The sequence below is a fragment of the Lissotriton helveticus genome, chromosome 2_1, assembly GCF_964261635.1.
Source record: "Lissotriton helveticus chromosome 2_1, aLisHel1.1, whole genome shotgun sequence".
In the NCBI taxonomy this organism is placed as follows: domain Eukaryota; kingdom Metazoa; phylum Chordata; class Amphibia; order Caudata; family Salamandridae; genus Lissotriton; species Lissotriton helveticus.
The window spans coordinates 389,165,219-389,180,991 of NC_136059.1; the positions used below are offsets into that span (position 1 = coordinate 389,165,219).

At 45.5% G+C, this 15,773-nt stretch overlaps 1 protein-coding gene across 1 annotated transcript in view; it reads right to left on the reverse strand.

Moving 5' to 3' along the window:
* OXCT1 (3-oxoacid CoA-transferase 1) overlaps positions 1–15,773 on the reverse strand; it is a 551,535-nt gene that overhangs the window by 411,110 nt on the left and 124,652 nt on the right. Inside the window, exons 4-5 of the mRNA XM_078675010.1 lie at positions 8,493–8,628; positions 1,362–1,511 (exon numbers count right to left, since the gene is read on the reverse strand). Of these exons, the coding sequence (XP_078531136.1) occupies positions 1,362–1,511; positions 8,493–8,628 (286 nt within the window). The remainder of the gene's footprint in view (positions 1–1,361; positions 1,512–8,492; positions 8,629–15,773) is intronic.

Below are 15,773 nucleotides of genomic sequence, written 5' to 3' on the forward strand. Positions count from 1 at the left end.
CAGCGCCCGTCTCTTTATTTGGTAATTGTTCAAGATGGGAACTAAGAGGCGTCCTGCGCCAGCAGCCTGGGCATCAGGTGCGTTATGGGCTGACTTTTCCACACCTTGGCATATATGCTGTTTTATGGAGTACACTGATAACTGCCTTGGACTCTGTTAGTCCAGGCTGCTGCGTGTTGCTCTTCGGATTTTATTCTCTACATCACGAAGCCCTAAGTTTTACAAGTATGGGAGCTGCCACATCTCTACCCATATAGAGTCGGCTTATTACGTACTTTAGACATTTGTAGATACAAACAATGCATCAAACGTGAAATAATAACCCCCTTCCACCTGGCTGATTTCCTACTAGTTCACAAAGATCATCCAGATTCAGATTAAACACGTCATGGTTCCCACTAGTGAGTGTTAGTATCAGGCCCGGACTGGCCATAGCGGGCACCGGGCAATCCCCCGGTGCGCCGCAAGGGTGGGGGCCGGTTTTGGGCCCCTGGGGGCAGATTTTGTTACAGGGCCGTTTTTGCAGCATAGCTGCAAAATCGGCCCTGTAACAAAATCTGCCGAAAACCGGCCCTAGCAAAGCGCTCGGAGGCACCTCCAACCCCCCCCCCGAGTGGGGAGGGGGGCCGGCCGAGAACTTTGCCAGGGCCGATTTTGGTTCCCAGTCCGGCCCTGGTTAGTATAGAACAAGCATTGGTAATGCACCAGTTTCACGTATGTAATGAATAAAGCGATATTTTTGTCAATCATCATCCGGGAGAAGGAAAGAGCTCCCTGATAGATAACACAAGAGTGGAGAGGATGTGGCCCAGTGGCCAGAGCTGTACTCGAGAGCTGGGAATCCCGTTTGGAGTATTGGTGGCTCCGCGCAACATCTGTATACTCTACGCAAATCACTCTCCCGGTGATAAATTCTTATATAAATTTGCTGCAAGAGTAAAAGGCAAAACTTTATGAAGTTATAGTCCCACCAAAGTGAATGTTTACAGTAATTCGGAATGCGGGAAACGGTTAATAGATGCAGTAACAAGCATTGGTAAATGCAGGAAAATATGCTACAGCCAATAGAAATGGAGGAAAACAAAGTGGCACGCACAAGAACCAATGAAAAGCCATCAAAAAAAGGCAACCGGCTGGAAGTCCCTTTAAAGTTTATATTAAAAACAAAAGCGTTGTGCAGGCAAAACCTAAAAAGGAAAAGAGCAATATACATGTATGTCTAAGGAAGCAGTAAAATTCAGAAAAATGGAGGTAAGTAAATATCAACAGAAAGAAGGGACATAGGCACCAATGCCCTTCAGGCCCGACTGGAAATTAAAGAAATGTTAACATCGGAAACCTGAGAAGGTGAATCCTGTTACCTCTTTGGGTGTACTGTGAATAGCCACACTCCCATCCTTGTTGTACTTGATAGGCGCCCCTCCCTCTTGTATCAATGTTCCATAACCAGTTGGAGTGAAGAATGCTGGAATTCCTGCTCCTCCTGCACGGATGCGCTCAGCTAGAGTACCCTACAGGGAACAAAAGAAATGAGTGAAACAGACTCTTGTGTTTCACATCAACGTATAATTTCCAGGTACATTGGTAAAAAAAAAAAATAGAATTGGCAAAACCAATGGGTTTGGCTTTGGCTAGCTAGTGGAATGGTTAATCTTTTATTTTTATTTGCATGAGCCACAAAAATAAAAATAAAACAAAAAAAAGCATGCCACCTCCTAAGTGTGGCTGCAATGTGCTTGCAATAAAACTTTGAAATAAAAAAAATAACACAGATGTAACTGTTTTACCATTGATGCAATCCTTTCAGAGGTGCCATGCATTTTATTATTATTATTTGTGATGGAGATAAGACACTATCACCACTTAACTAAGGATTAAATGTTAAGGCAACTATAATGTCACTTAAAGACTTTAGCCCCCATCCCCCAACGTACAGACCTTACAACAGCATTGTGGTGGTTCTGATTGTCATACTCTGTGTGGTACGGCAGGACCGGGAGCTAACGTCAGCAAAGATCTCACAGCGCTGTGTTGAGCTCTGTGTCCTGCCCCTCGCATCCCAGCATTTTGGCTGGGCACGTGCAGCACGCTGGTGACGGCATTTGGCATGCAGGTGGCTCAAGCAATCCTATGATTGTGCTCAGGCTAGCAAGGTCCCGACGGTCGCACCGCCAAATCTTACTGGCTACACCTCTCATCAGCCAGGCTAGCTTGAATCCAATGGCAAAGTGAATAAGGGACTCACGTCTGAGCCTACCCTGGCCACTTAGGGCGAACATAGCAAACACAATAAGAACGCCTCCAAAGCAGTACAGGCCGTACTGCACTCTCACCATGGCTCGACTCCGCAGCCCTCAGCTCCTCGACCCCTCCCAGCAGCGCATTCTTTGTGTTACGATATTCATGTATTCCTCTACACTATACCCAAAGTGTACCATTAACCGTAGCCAGTATGTAATGCACACAGTGTCATATCCTGCCTAAAGGACCAGTTACTACTGACTTGTAGCCTTAGAAACAGCACTAGTATAACTCATCATAATACATATAACTTTGGACCATTATGATCAGCTTGCATGAAACTCTAAAATGTATACATCCAAAAAAGTTGTGTGCAAACTGATCGAAGGAGGAGGATGTAATATGGGTGGCCAAAATTAATTTTCCTTGGAATGGAGTTAATGGACTAAGCACGTAAAATAGTTGCCAATCTATGTCATTATAATCTGCACCTTGTACTCAGCGTTTCATAAAAATTGATCAAATGTAGCTGTATTTTCAGTTATAAAATAGACGCCTAAGTCTGGTATGTGCCCATTCTAGATTTCAACAGAAGGTTTTAAATGCCTGCGTGATTATGTAGCTAATGAAAGGTTTGGTATTCTTGGGCTTGATGTTTTACATACGTTGGTATGCTTCGGAGAGAATGTACTGCACTTGAGGTTGCTTCCGCTCTCTTTGATGGCATGAAATCAGCCACTTTATTCAAAATAATCGCTCATCCTAAAATGCTATATTATGCTTCAGGATACACCACTTAAGATTAAGGAGGGCTTGATTCTATCACTGACAACATTATGCAGAGTAGTGTTTGATAGAGGAGAGCATTGCCAGACATGCAAAAATACTACTAAATCTTTGCCCTTTATCCTTAAAAAAAAAGTGTGCTCTCGTCTACGAAAGAACTATCTCTAATGACAGAGCAGCATGCTTTAGGCCTCTGCGAGAACCTGAAGTTTATATACAGTGGACATGTTTGTTTGCGATCATCCACCAGGATAGTGATCCACACGTAAATAAACTACAAATGTTTTGGGTTGTATCAGATGGTCACTTGAGAAAAACCTTTGGGGGGACAATGGGTCCTCCGATTACTATGAACTACTGATCCATTACTACCGTAAGTTGATAAGGTACTGGAATCATTGTGGGTAGGTAGCTGCACGCTCTTCCAGAATCCATATACATTTTAGAGGATGCCAAGGCAGGCTTTAGTCCCAATCACTGCACCAAAGTTGTCTCTCTATCAGTCCTACACGAACTTAAGACTTACTTTTGACTCACCTCTTCACATAGAAAGGCAGTTCGTCCCAGTTAACTCTATCTGCAATTTTTACCTTAGGAAACTCCACCCTGGGTGCCCTTTTGGTTTAAGGAGAGCAAACATACTATTATGGCATTTAATTGATCGTGGCTCTAATATCGAAGTTGCATCTACTTTGGTTTTAACTCTTAGTCAGTCAACTTGAGACTATTTAATATCAGGTTGGTCATTTGGTATTGGCTGCTTCCAGATTCAGCCGCACTAACCCAATCTTGAGATCACTTTACTTGCTCCTCCATACAGACTCTCAACCTTCAAAGCATTACGAATAGGTGAACGTTGAATTAATGGAAAAACCACCAGATTAATTTCTAGCCACCCAATCAGATGTTGCCCAAAAAGATCACTTCCCTCTGCCAACCAAACGATCTTCCATAATCCAAGATTTCACAGGGCCCACCTAAAGCCTTAAAGAGGTTTCAGTTTTTCTGTATTTCCAATTACATGCTCACTGCTGAAATGCTTACAGTGTGAATGGCTGCATGTACCTACAATGGTCACTCTGGTCTATTCTTGCACACATGCCTGGTGATGCACAGATATTTCTGGAACTGACTTAATGTACGGTAATGATTTGTCAACATAAGCGAGTGTTGATAAACCAGATATCCTAAAGTTACCTAATCACTGAACATGTAGGTTTTCTTCAAGATAATTGAATAACCCCAAAAAATATTTTTAGTAACAGTTTTCCAAGGACCATGTCCTTTTAGTACAGGGGTGTAGTGTGGAATACTTCATGGTGCGACCAAATACCACACGCAGCTGCAAGTGTCCAGTGGGCTCAATGGGCACTGAATGCTGCAGACCACACCATATAATTATAGTCCTAGTACCCAGTGGGCAGAGCAAAAGGCTGAAAGGGACAACCTCCACTGCTCATTTCCTGATAATGAGGGTGGAATTTGTTTCACCAAACTGGGACAAGAGGTGGAGATGAAACATTTACATTTTTTTGTATTTGCTTTGCTGCAAATCACATATTCAAGATAAATTTCTACAATAGTTTTAAAATAATATTTTTAAAGAATATAAGGGAAGAGATCAGGCAGGATGCCCATGGAAAAAAACAATCATCAGAGATAATGTACTGTTGACAGCGAATGAAATTGTATATTATCTTTGATCAAGCTTAGTAATCAAGACTTTCATATTAGGAGGAATTGGGCAGACCCCCCAGGATATAGCGGCATGGATTAGCAAATTTAGCGGCACAAATATAGAAATTTAGCGGCACAAATATGGAAATTTAGCGGCATATTTGCAGCACTTTATTTTACTCCTGATCATTCATTTTCAGCATTAAAACAATGAAAACTGTTTTAGCAGAGTATTCCACTTTGAAATAGGCCCTGATTAGTATTTACATATAAGTAACATTGCTTGCAGGCATACGTTTCTCTATGTATCTTGGATAGTGAATACATAAAAGTATACGGCCTGATTATAACACGCCCATTAAATTGCGATCCCCCTTCAAACACCTGTTTGCCCAGAGACCGAGATTGTAAGTGTTGTGATGCCTATCACACTCAATATTACCCTTTGTTCGATTTCAGCAAAGCAACCCTGCGGGAATTTAGCCAGAGGAAAAGGCATGGTATGTAGTGGACTGGCACATTTTTGTGCATTAAGGAATACAATTAACATATTATTGCCCCACAAAATCAGAATTGCCGCAAAGTATCAAGTAGATAAATAATTGAAATAAAGACTCAGCCAGCCTGTTAGGGCTCTTAGGGACATTTTAGTCTAACAGAGTCTGCGTTTCTCATCTTTAGCCTTGGCCTCTTTTTGCACTCCTAATTCTTCTATCCCATCTCTCTCTTCCTTCCCTTTGTGAAATCACAAACAGTTGAACATAAACACGTTGTGCTCTCATTCCATGACGTCACAGGCTATCAAAGGTAAGCATGTGTTCACATTTCACCACAAACAGTGGAATGTAAACACCGCTCTTTATTACAACACAATCAGAGAGACAAATGTGAACAGTTCTCATTTATGGCGTGATAAACAATCAATGAAATGCAAACATGACATGTTCGCCTTCTATGACATCACAAGCAGTTCAATGTAAAAAGATAACGCTCCTTATCTGTTGTACAAAAGGCAGTTGAATGTAACTCGACATCAAATCTGTGAAATCACAAACAGCCGCAGAAATGGAAATAACCACTTTTAAACGTCAGAATGCAGTTTGAGTTAGCAAAATATTAGTAGTTTTCAACACAAATAAATACCGAAGCATGTACTTCTCAGCCACTAGGGCAGAGCTGTACTGACAACACAGACCTAAAAGGGGCCTCCTTCTATGAGCTCACCAACCGTCCAAATTTCGCGGCAGTTTTGTAAAAATCGCGGCATTTTTACAAAACTGCCGATTTCGCAATTTTTTTGCAAATCACGAAATCCTGGAGGGTCTGATTGGGAAACAGTCAGAACACCGCGGTCTAAACCACAAGTGTTATGACTGTGCAAGCTAAACCATGTTTGCCTTAGCCACGCACGTGCGTGGCTAAGGTAATGCGCGGTCTAGCTGCTGGCTGCATTGGATGGAAGCAGAAAGACCTCACAGGGAGAGATCTGCGGTGAGGTAAGTGGGGCTGGGGGGGCGGGTAGAGGGTAGGTTTGTGGGCTGGGATCGTTTTCTGGGCTTAGGGTGGGTCGGGAAAGTTTTCTGGGCTCGGGCGTCAGGGGTAGTTTTGTGGGCCAGAGGGCGAGGTAGCTTTATGGGCTTGTGTGGGCCAGGGGTTGTTTTGTGGGATGGGGTGGGTCAGGGGTTGTTTTGTGGGCTGGGGGTGGGTTGGGTTGTTTTGTGGGCTGGGGCGTGGGTTGTGGATAGTTTTGTAGGCTCGGGGTGAGTCGGGGTAGTTTTGTAGAATGGGGGTTCATGTAGTTTTGAGGGCTGGGGGTGGTTTGGGTGTAGTTTTGTGGGCTGTGGGTGGGTCCGGTTGTTTTGTGGGCTGGGGTGGTTTGTGGATAATTTTGTAGGCTGGGTGGGAAGGGGGTAGTTTTGTAGGCTGGGAGTTTGGGTCGTTTAGAGGGCTGGGGGTGGTTTGGTGTAGTTTGCTGGGCTGGGGTGGGTCAGGTAGTTTTCAGGGCTGGGGGGTTGGAGGTAGTTTTCAGGGCTGGGGGGTTGGAGGTAGTTTTCAGGGCTGGGGGGGTTGGAGGTAGTTTTCAGGCTGGGGGTCAGGGGTAGTTTTCAGGTCTAGTGGGTCAGGGATATTTTCAGGGCTAGGGGGTCAGTGGTAGTTTTCAGGGCTGGGGGTGTTGGGAGTAGTTTTTAGGGCTGGGGAGGGTCAGGCAGTTTTTTTGTAATTAGGGGTTACGGTATTAGGCCTCAGGGCAGGGGAGGGGAATGGGTAGTCGGGTCGTTTTTAGAGCTATGGGGAAGGCGGGCAGTTTTACGGCTCGGTCAGGTTGAGAGACTGAGTTTTAGGCCTCAGGGCAGGAGGAGGGAACAGCGTGGGGTTTGGGAGGGGGTAGGCGTATTTGGACCTTTACGTGGTAAAGGCATACATGGTAAAGGAATGCATGTAAAGACGCAGTCGTTATTAAGAAGACGTTGTTTAGGCATGCGTGGTTAGGGAATTTGTGGTACCGACATACAACCGGCTGAATTATCTGAAAAGGGCGCTCGTGTGGATGTTTAATGCGGCAGTATTTGTTCTTAACATGTTCAGCAATGTATCTGTGACAAAAAAATGCTCTCTGCTAAGCAATGCTTGCAACAGCACTTAAAAAACACTAAAAATCCTAAATACTGCAACAATGTAGGTAGCGTGTTACTAGATGACACGAGGTGGCAAACTGAGCAGATTGGTTGCACTATTTTATAGAAATGTATTTCTAAACAACGCGAGGAAGAATAATAGAAAATCCGGAGTTCCAAAAACAAATGGGTTTCTTTTCGCCAGCAAGACTAACAGGATGCTCAATACGTATAAGACGGAGCAGTTGGTCTAGTAAATTGGAATTTACCAAAGATTTTTATTTCACATTTCAACCTTTTCTGGTTGCATCGCCTTCACAATCTGAGGGACCTCCAAGCTACTGCTCAGCTATGAAATACCTTAGATCTCAAAATGCAGCCCCTGGGGGGGGACAGGGAGGGGGCAGGGCTCCGATTTCCTCATTGTTCGAACTATGTATGCATCTAATCGCCCTTTATCCCATGGCGCTTTGTCCATCTTCTCTCAGGCTGTCCCTTTCAAAAGCAGCTTTTCGCGCCCATACCGCGTCATTCATAGTTATCCCACGATTCTTGGGTTCTGGCGCCTCGGGCCCCGCCGCTGCATTCAGAGAATCGTCGAACATATTTTAACAAGAATGCCGCTGCACGAGCTATTTTTACTTATAAAAAAATGCTTTTCTACTTAGTCCACCTCTAAACGCATAAAGCGCACCGCTCAGCTTCAGTGGCAAGTGCATTCGGTATTTGTCTTGGCGTGAAACAGCAGTAGAACCGGTGGAAGGAGTTTTCTCACTCTCACGCAGCTGATGAGAAGTTTAACAAACAATCTAAAGCTTTCACTTGGTGAACCCGGAAGCTGTGTGTTTGCTACACTTATGAGTACATCGCAGTTTCCTTTAACAATATATTGTATTTATGCAAAATTATAACGAAGCAAGCTATATCATAGTGTTAGTTGGCGGAGGAAGTAACAAAGAAAAAAAACCAAATTAATCAAAACAAGTTAATTAAATATACAGAAGTAAGCGGTTGTGTGTAGGCAATACATTAGCCAGATGATGAGAATTTCTAAACCTGGCTAGTAATCGATCGGAGATAAAACGTGCAGGCATCTTTCTTAAGACAAAGTAGAAAGTTACCGATGCATGCAGATGTGCAAGAAAAAGAATGAACACAAGGCGTCCATCTTACCTGAGGCACGAGCTCCACTTCCAATTCCCCGGCTAGATACTGTCGTTCAAATTCTGCATTCTCTCCAACATATGACGCTACCATGCGTTTTATCTGTTTAGTGTGCAGTAAAAGGCCCAAGCCAAAATTGTCCACACTGTATTAAAAAAATAAAAATAATTAAAGCAAATAATTACAAAAAATGTTTAGGCCTTGTCTACGCACCGTTTTGGCGAGAGCTATTGCCATCATACAACAAAATACACAACTTATACATGCATACGTATACAGAAAGGGGGTTTTGGATGCTCTTTTCCGCCATTGGCCAGTCATTTATCTGGCTTTAGGTATTAGCTAGTGTGACCAGAATTTTGAAGCCAAAAAGCGGGACATTTCCCAAAAATAGAAGGACAACAATTTCACTTCAACCCAGCTCACAGAATGACAGTGCTCCTTAGCAGAGAATTACAGACTAGGCAGTAAATACATACATAAAATGCAATTTTTGGAGCCAGTAGCATACCCGTTAATTAAATTGCTTTCTTGTAACATCTGCTAACTATCCCTGCTTTGCAAAACATAAAAAGATACCTCCCACCGTTTTTAGCCAACCCTCTCTAACATGAGCATAATTTCCTGAAATCTGCCGGGACAACTGGCAAAAAGCCGGGACTATCCAGGCAAAATCGGGTCGCCTCGTCACCCTAGAATTAGCTTATATGGCTGTCCATCCGCTTTGTAACAGCCCGCGGCATTACGCAGATGAGAACATCAGCAAAATAGTGACTTTCCACTTTCTAGCACTAGTACCAAGACTGCCAGAATAATCCCTCCCAACCAGCTTGTACACACCCTTTGGCTCTTTCAAATTGCAGCTAGTGTAGTGAAATGACCCCCACACAGTGCACAGCTAGGAGATCCTGCCCCCCTTTTCACTATTGCTGAACTTGCCCCATTTATCTCAGGGAGCTTGGCAATCAGTAAGTGTAATACAAGTGCTTACTTTCTTAGACATTCTAACTAGCCACTGATTTCACTTTAATGCACCTCAACCAAAAGAATGGGGTGGCTATGGAGCCCATCACGATGATCTAGGAAAACCGCTGATTGGTGACCGCAAGAAGACCGCCTTCTTTCATTTATTCAATGTGGTCAGCACCCATAAACGGGAGTCCTTTTCCCTTGCATGCATGCATGTTGTGAATTGTGGGATATGACATGTAGCACATGTTGTTTTCCTGTGCTATGTATACAAGTGAGGGCCTACAGATGGAAGTTACTCCTCCATCTTGCCTTGTGGACATGGTATTCTCCACAGTTCCCACATGAAGAGTCCTGTAGACCACCGTGGAGGATTAATGGAATCCACATTCTGCCCTGCAAGGTCAGAGTTATGCTAATGAAAAAAAGGAATTACGAGAAACATTTTTTTCTGCTGTGCCAGCTCTTTCTGTAGACCTTCCCAGCAACCAGTCAATCTTCTTCTTGTAGAGTAGCCATACACTTTGATCATATGTGGCTTAGTACCACACTCTTTTACAATGCCATGAAAGTAGTTTAATGATCAAAGATTCAACCCAGTAAATCTACCACTTCCTACTCTGAATACAGATACCTTTATCTAGTTAGTGGCTCCTCCCACCTCATCTTTATGGATAAACCACAAGAAGAAATGCCCGGCTCTGGAAGTACAGAGATAAAGATTTTAAAAAGTGCACTCATTTTGAATGGCCTTGGCTTCCTGCCAGTCTTTCAAAATGGTTAAAAACTGCTCCTTTAGGTCCAGTTTCATATACTCATCTTACTTTTTGGAGACGGCCTGCAAAATTAGCAGAGGTGCACGTGGTGAGAACAATTCTTTGAAAGCAGATATCTCCTCCTCACTCCCATTTTACTCCCTTCCTACTCTCACCGATGGGGGGGAACAAGCCAAGCACTTGGAAGTAGGCATTCTGCGGTTATCTGCTATTGAAGACCTGGAGTCCCAGTTTGGAGATGAGCTGCCTCAACAGGAGGACACGTGCTAGGTCCAATTGACCTCACGTAGGTCATATCAAGAAACATGAATCTTTCAGACCTCGTTATCTACTTTAGCCTGTTGATGAGCAATTGCACATCACATTCAAAGATTGTGTCTTTGGTAAGCTTAGCTTTTATTTTACTGTTCCATGTCTTACTCAGTGGAAGCCTGCACCAACTCTTTAAGCATGATCGTAACATGGGCGATTTTTTCCCTTTACACAAAGGGGCAGATTTACATTTCCTGGCACATCCCTGCAAATCAGCAGGGATGCGCGAGGAAACTTGTGACACGCATCTCAATCCTTGCACCACAACAGATGCGCCGCATTTACAATGCGGCACATTATGGCGCAAGGAAATGCAGATGCGTATCACATCTGCTGCCGTAACGTTGGTGCAGTGCTGGAGTTGTGTTGCGGGCGCGACGCAACTCCAGCACTGTGCCAACCCTGCCTATGTCTAACAAGGTGTGTCAAGCCTTTACGCCTGCTTCAAGCAGGAGCAAGGTTTTGACGCAGCGGGGTCGGAAAAGTGACTGAGTGAAATCTTGTAGATTTCACTCAGCCACTTTTCCGAGGCGTTCCTGCGCCGGAACGCCACCCCTTGCGCCAGAATGCCCACATGAAACCTGACACAGGTTTCATGTGGCGCAGGGCTTTACAACGTGATGCGTTACGCATCTCCCTAGATGCGTAATGTTGTAAATACCCCGCAACATGGCGCTGGCTTTATGCCGCCGCATCACAGAAGTGACGCAACGGCAGCGCAAAAGTGGCGTACGGGGCTTTCAAATCTGCCCCAAAGTCTTTGGATTGTCTGCGATTGGCTGAGGCAGGTTACTTTGATTCAAAAATCGTATGTTCTTGCTCTGTACTACCTACAGTTCGGTTATAGTTATACTGTGATGTTGCAACCGCCAGATCCACTGAATGCTCTGTGGGTTTTCTTATGACAAATACATTTGGGCACAATCAGCAGTTCAAAAGAAATGAACTCCTAAACTTTGATACTCCAACAACCCTCTTTCAGGTGACAGCCCATTTAGAGGATCACTATTCCCCCAGTTCCATCAGTTGACTTTAACTGGTCTTCCCCTGAACTCTGTAACATGCACCATCACAGGCCACCAGCTCTATTAGCTCCATTAACTGTATATGGGAACCGCAATTTTAGAAACCAGTTCTTTGACACTTTAAAACCACAATTTTTCCAACTGAAGGGAGGGAACACCTGTTTACTTGTGGTTAGGGCTTATGGAGTTTAAAGTAAGTTTGTGTCTTTGGGACATTACTGGGAGACATTCAACAGCCTTGGCTCAAACCCCTATGGCAGTGGTTCCCAAACTTTTCTGAGTACCTCCATTTTTCTCCCTGAAAATAATTGGGATGAAGCTGATGAAGGTATTATAATCATAGATGTAACAAAATAAAAATATAGCAGTTGTTTAATAAAAAACTTTAATTGGTTAAGTCAGAAACCATACTCTTCAGCACTGGGGTCTGCAGATGGAATTTTTAAAACTATTTTTTGTTTTAAAAAACAATACAGTGAAAGTGGTGATGTCTTTACTCATGATCCTTAGTGAACAGTCCTCCACTGGGAACTGTGAGGATTCCGAGTCCAGCTATAATTTGTGTGCCAAAGCCAAGTTTCAGGCCAACAGGGGTAAATCATCCTGGCTGTGTCCAGGAGCTGAATGCCGATATTCAGACACATGTAGGGCAACTACATTCAGGAAGTGCTTCCTGTGTGGAGATATAACCTTGCAGGTGGATTGGATGCTCTCTTTCCCTCTACACCCCCCAGCCAGAAATTACTCACAGCATTGACAAGGCAAAATGTATTTTGTCCAAGTTGTTTCCCATCTGTGAACAGGTGCTGGGGGCTTGCCATCAGTGTATGTATGTAAACAAATATACACAACCATTTATCTATCACATAATTATTAAAGGCATTGATTTTTGACACTCATTAATAATGGTTTACTTACTACTACACAGTGGAACCAATTTAGTCAACATTAGAATGGTAGTCAAAATTAAAACGTGCATGGGTTGTAACTTTTTTTGGGTAGTTTTATATAGCACAAAATCGACCCATAGGTATTGGAGAGCTTTTCACGAGCTTCAGTTACATTGCACAAAGACACATTAATTTGAGTGTTTTGATGCCCAGTGAGAATACTCCCCAGAGCATCTCCAAGTGTCTTCTTCATAAAACCACAAAATGAAGAGTACACATTTCCATTTTTAATTTGCTGTTTGGTACTTGTAGGACTGATTTATCATTATCAATACATGACTACGAATCCAATAAGGCAAGAATATTGGACTATATGTCTTGCTAATGTATGATGTTAGATAACCTGAAATTTCAGTTCTCTTTCTTTGGCTACTCAAAGACTCACTGCTCCCTCTTGTGGCCGCAAGGGAACATACATTAATATGAAAATCGTACCAGGGCAAAATTCGTCACTCTGGAGTTCCATTCTCTCTCAGAGAAAAAACACTGGAAAGTTGGTTACAAAAAATTTAAAATATCATTAGGACCATTGAGAAAAGCGATACATTTGTTTTGTTCCTAATCACAAATATTATGCTATATGTAAAGAACTACCCTGCAGGACTTCACTGTTTAATAAAGTACGCCCACAGCGCTGTCAGAGCCTTCTTAGCGCAGTAGAATCCATTAGGACCTAATGGATTCTTCTCAGCAAATGTGACCGTGGCGCCCCCGACTGGTTTTGGTGGCGCACCGGGGTACCGCGCACAGTTTGGGAACCACTGCCCTATGGCCAGGCCTGGTAGCCAACCACCTGCGTTGTTCCTTTTTTATTACAAGTCTGTTTTATTTTGGAACAAAACCCCCGGAGGGGCACAAATACACAGCGTTAAGCCCACAACCTCTATCCGAGGCCGGCCGCGAAGAGAGTGCAACAGAATTTGTTAAGTCAGAGTAACGGACACAGCACCGTGCCTACAACCCCGAGGGTCCGGCCGCGTGGCTATGAAGAAGCTGTTGAAGTTGTTCAGCGCTGAGAAAACCCCAATTACAGTTCAGGGGGAGGAGATGAGAGAGCAACAAGCCCAGTAATTACCAACGACCCAACAGGGGTCCGTGAGAACAGAAGAGAGCTACAGAAGAGAGAGAGAAGAGGAAAGCGAGGGGGAAATAAGCCAGAGACAGAAAATAGAAGGGTGAGCACGCTAACAGGTGTGGCGGGCAGGCCTGCGGTCTAGGAGAAGCACTAGGTAGCAGGGGCCTGCCCCCGGAGCTCAGCTGGTACAGGAGTCGCCTACGGGAGCAACCTAGTAGGGTCTGTAGGGGCGATGGCATCCTCAAAGAGATGTAGGGTCCTGAGTCTAGTGGGCATGTGTCGTGCATGCTCTGTGGAGCACAGATAGCGCACCAGGGGCTTCCAAACTGTTTCGAAGCGGGTGGGGCGCATCTGGAGTCGCGCCGTTAGGAGCTCCATTGCCAGGACGTGCCACAGCCGCACAAACCAGGAAGCTATTGGAGGAGCGTCAGTCTTCTTCCAATACAAGGCTATGAGTTGCTTGGCCGCATCTAGCATCTGTAGTGCTACACACCAGTCGCTACGGGTTAGGGCCTTAAGGTTTGATGGTCTAATACCCAACAGGATCGTACCTATGGCTTCAGGCAAAGGGAATCCCAGCACCCCCCTGATGTGGCTAAGGACCTCCTTCCAGAAGACAGTGAGGAGCGGACACGCCCACCATATGTGCACGAAGTCCCCTGTCGCAGCCCGACACCTCTAGCACAGCGGCGAAGCGTTGGGGAACATCTTGTGGAGTCGCAGGGGAGTGTAATACCATTGAGTTAAAAGTTTATAGGCATTTTCCCGTTGCGGGATGCTCCGATACACTTTAGGGATATCTCTCCACACCGCCTCCCACTGAGAAGGCGTAATATCCGCATCAACCGCCTTCTGCCATTGACGCTGGTACGGATGAGCTTGAAGGAGTGTTGGGTGTTGTAGAATGTGGTAGATCTGGGAGACCCTAGGGTGCGTGCCAAGCGTTCGAAGGGGGTGAAGGCGCGCGTAGCAGCCCTGTACACATTATCACCAGAGGCCCAGTGTCGCAGTTGGACGTATTGTAGCCCGCAGCAGGCTGCAGGTGAAACTCCTCACAACAGTGGTCGAATGACTTAAAGGAACCCCCGTCAAACAGGTCGGAAAGCACCCTACAGTCCCCCTGCACCCAGTTCTCAAAAGCCCGGGTTCGGTGGGCCGGCGGGAAGTGAGGGTTTGCCGCAATGGGGGTATGCGGGGACGGGAACGTTGTTAGACCCCTGGAAACAGCGACGGTATCCCAAATGTCCAGTACCGTTTACGTAGGCACTGCAAGGTACGCACTTCTGGAGCTGGCCGCCCGATGAAGCCATGGCAGGTCCCAAATGGTGTGTGTGCAGCCATCCTTTTTCACTCTCACGTACCCCCCACTCTATTACAAATCAGAGGTGCGCAGCCCAGTAGTAATGGACCAAGTGAGGACAGGCTAGCCCCCCCCCCTATCGCGTGGGGCCATTAGGATTTTCTGGGAGAAACGGGGGCGCTTGCCATCCCAGATAAAGGATGTGAGGTCGCGTTGTAGGCTCCGTATGCAGTGCAGCGGAATGGGAGTGGGGAGGCATTGGAACACGGATAGAATTTTGGGGAGGATCGACATTTTGACTGCATGGAGGCGGCCTAACCAGGACAGCATTAGGGGTTTCCACCGCCGCAACTCTTCTAACACCTCCTTCCGGCAAACCCGCCAATTAACAGAGCTCCAGTCTTCAAGGGAGGGGGTCAAGGTGAGACCCAGGTACTTAATGTGACGCTCAGCCCACTGGTAGGGCACAACCTCTCTCAGGGTGGGGAGCTCGCCCGTCGGTATGGTAAGGTTCAGGGCCCAGGACTTGTCGTGATTAATCTTAAGACCGGAGGCCCTTTCAAAGAGGCAAAGCGCTCTATGGACTGCCGGCAGAGAGTCCCGCGGGCGCGTGAGAGTAAGAATCAGGTCGTCCGCGAACAGCGCCACCTTGTTGTCCCGCCCTCCGTGCGCTATCCCGTGTATGTCCGGATCTCGCCCTATGAGCTCCGCGAGGGGCTCCACTGCAAGAGCAAATAGGAGGGGTGAGAGGGGGCACCCCTGTCTAGTGCCCCTGTGAATCGCTAGGGCCGGTGTTAGATCCCCATTAACTCGAAGTCGAGCGTGGGGCCCTGTGTACGGCCCATAGTCCTAGCAATCATCTGCAGACCCAGTCCGAGTTTGC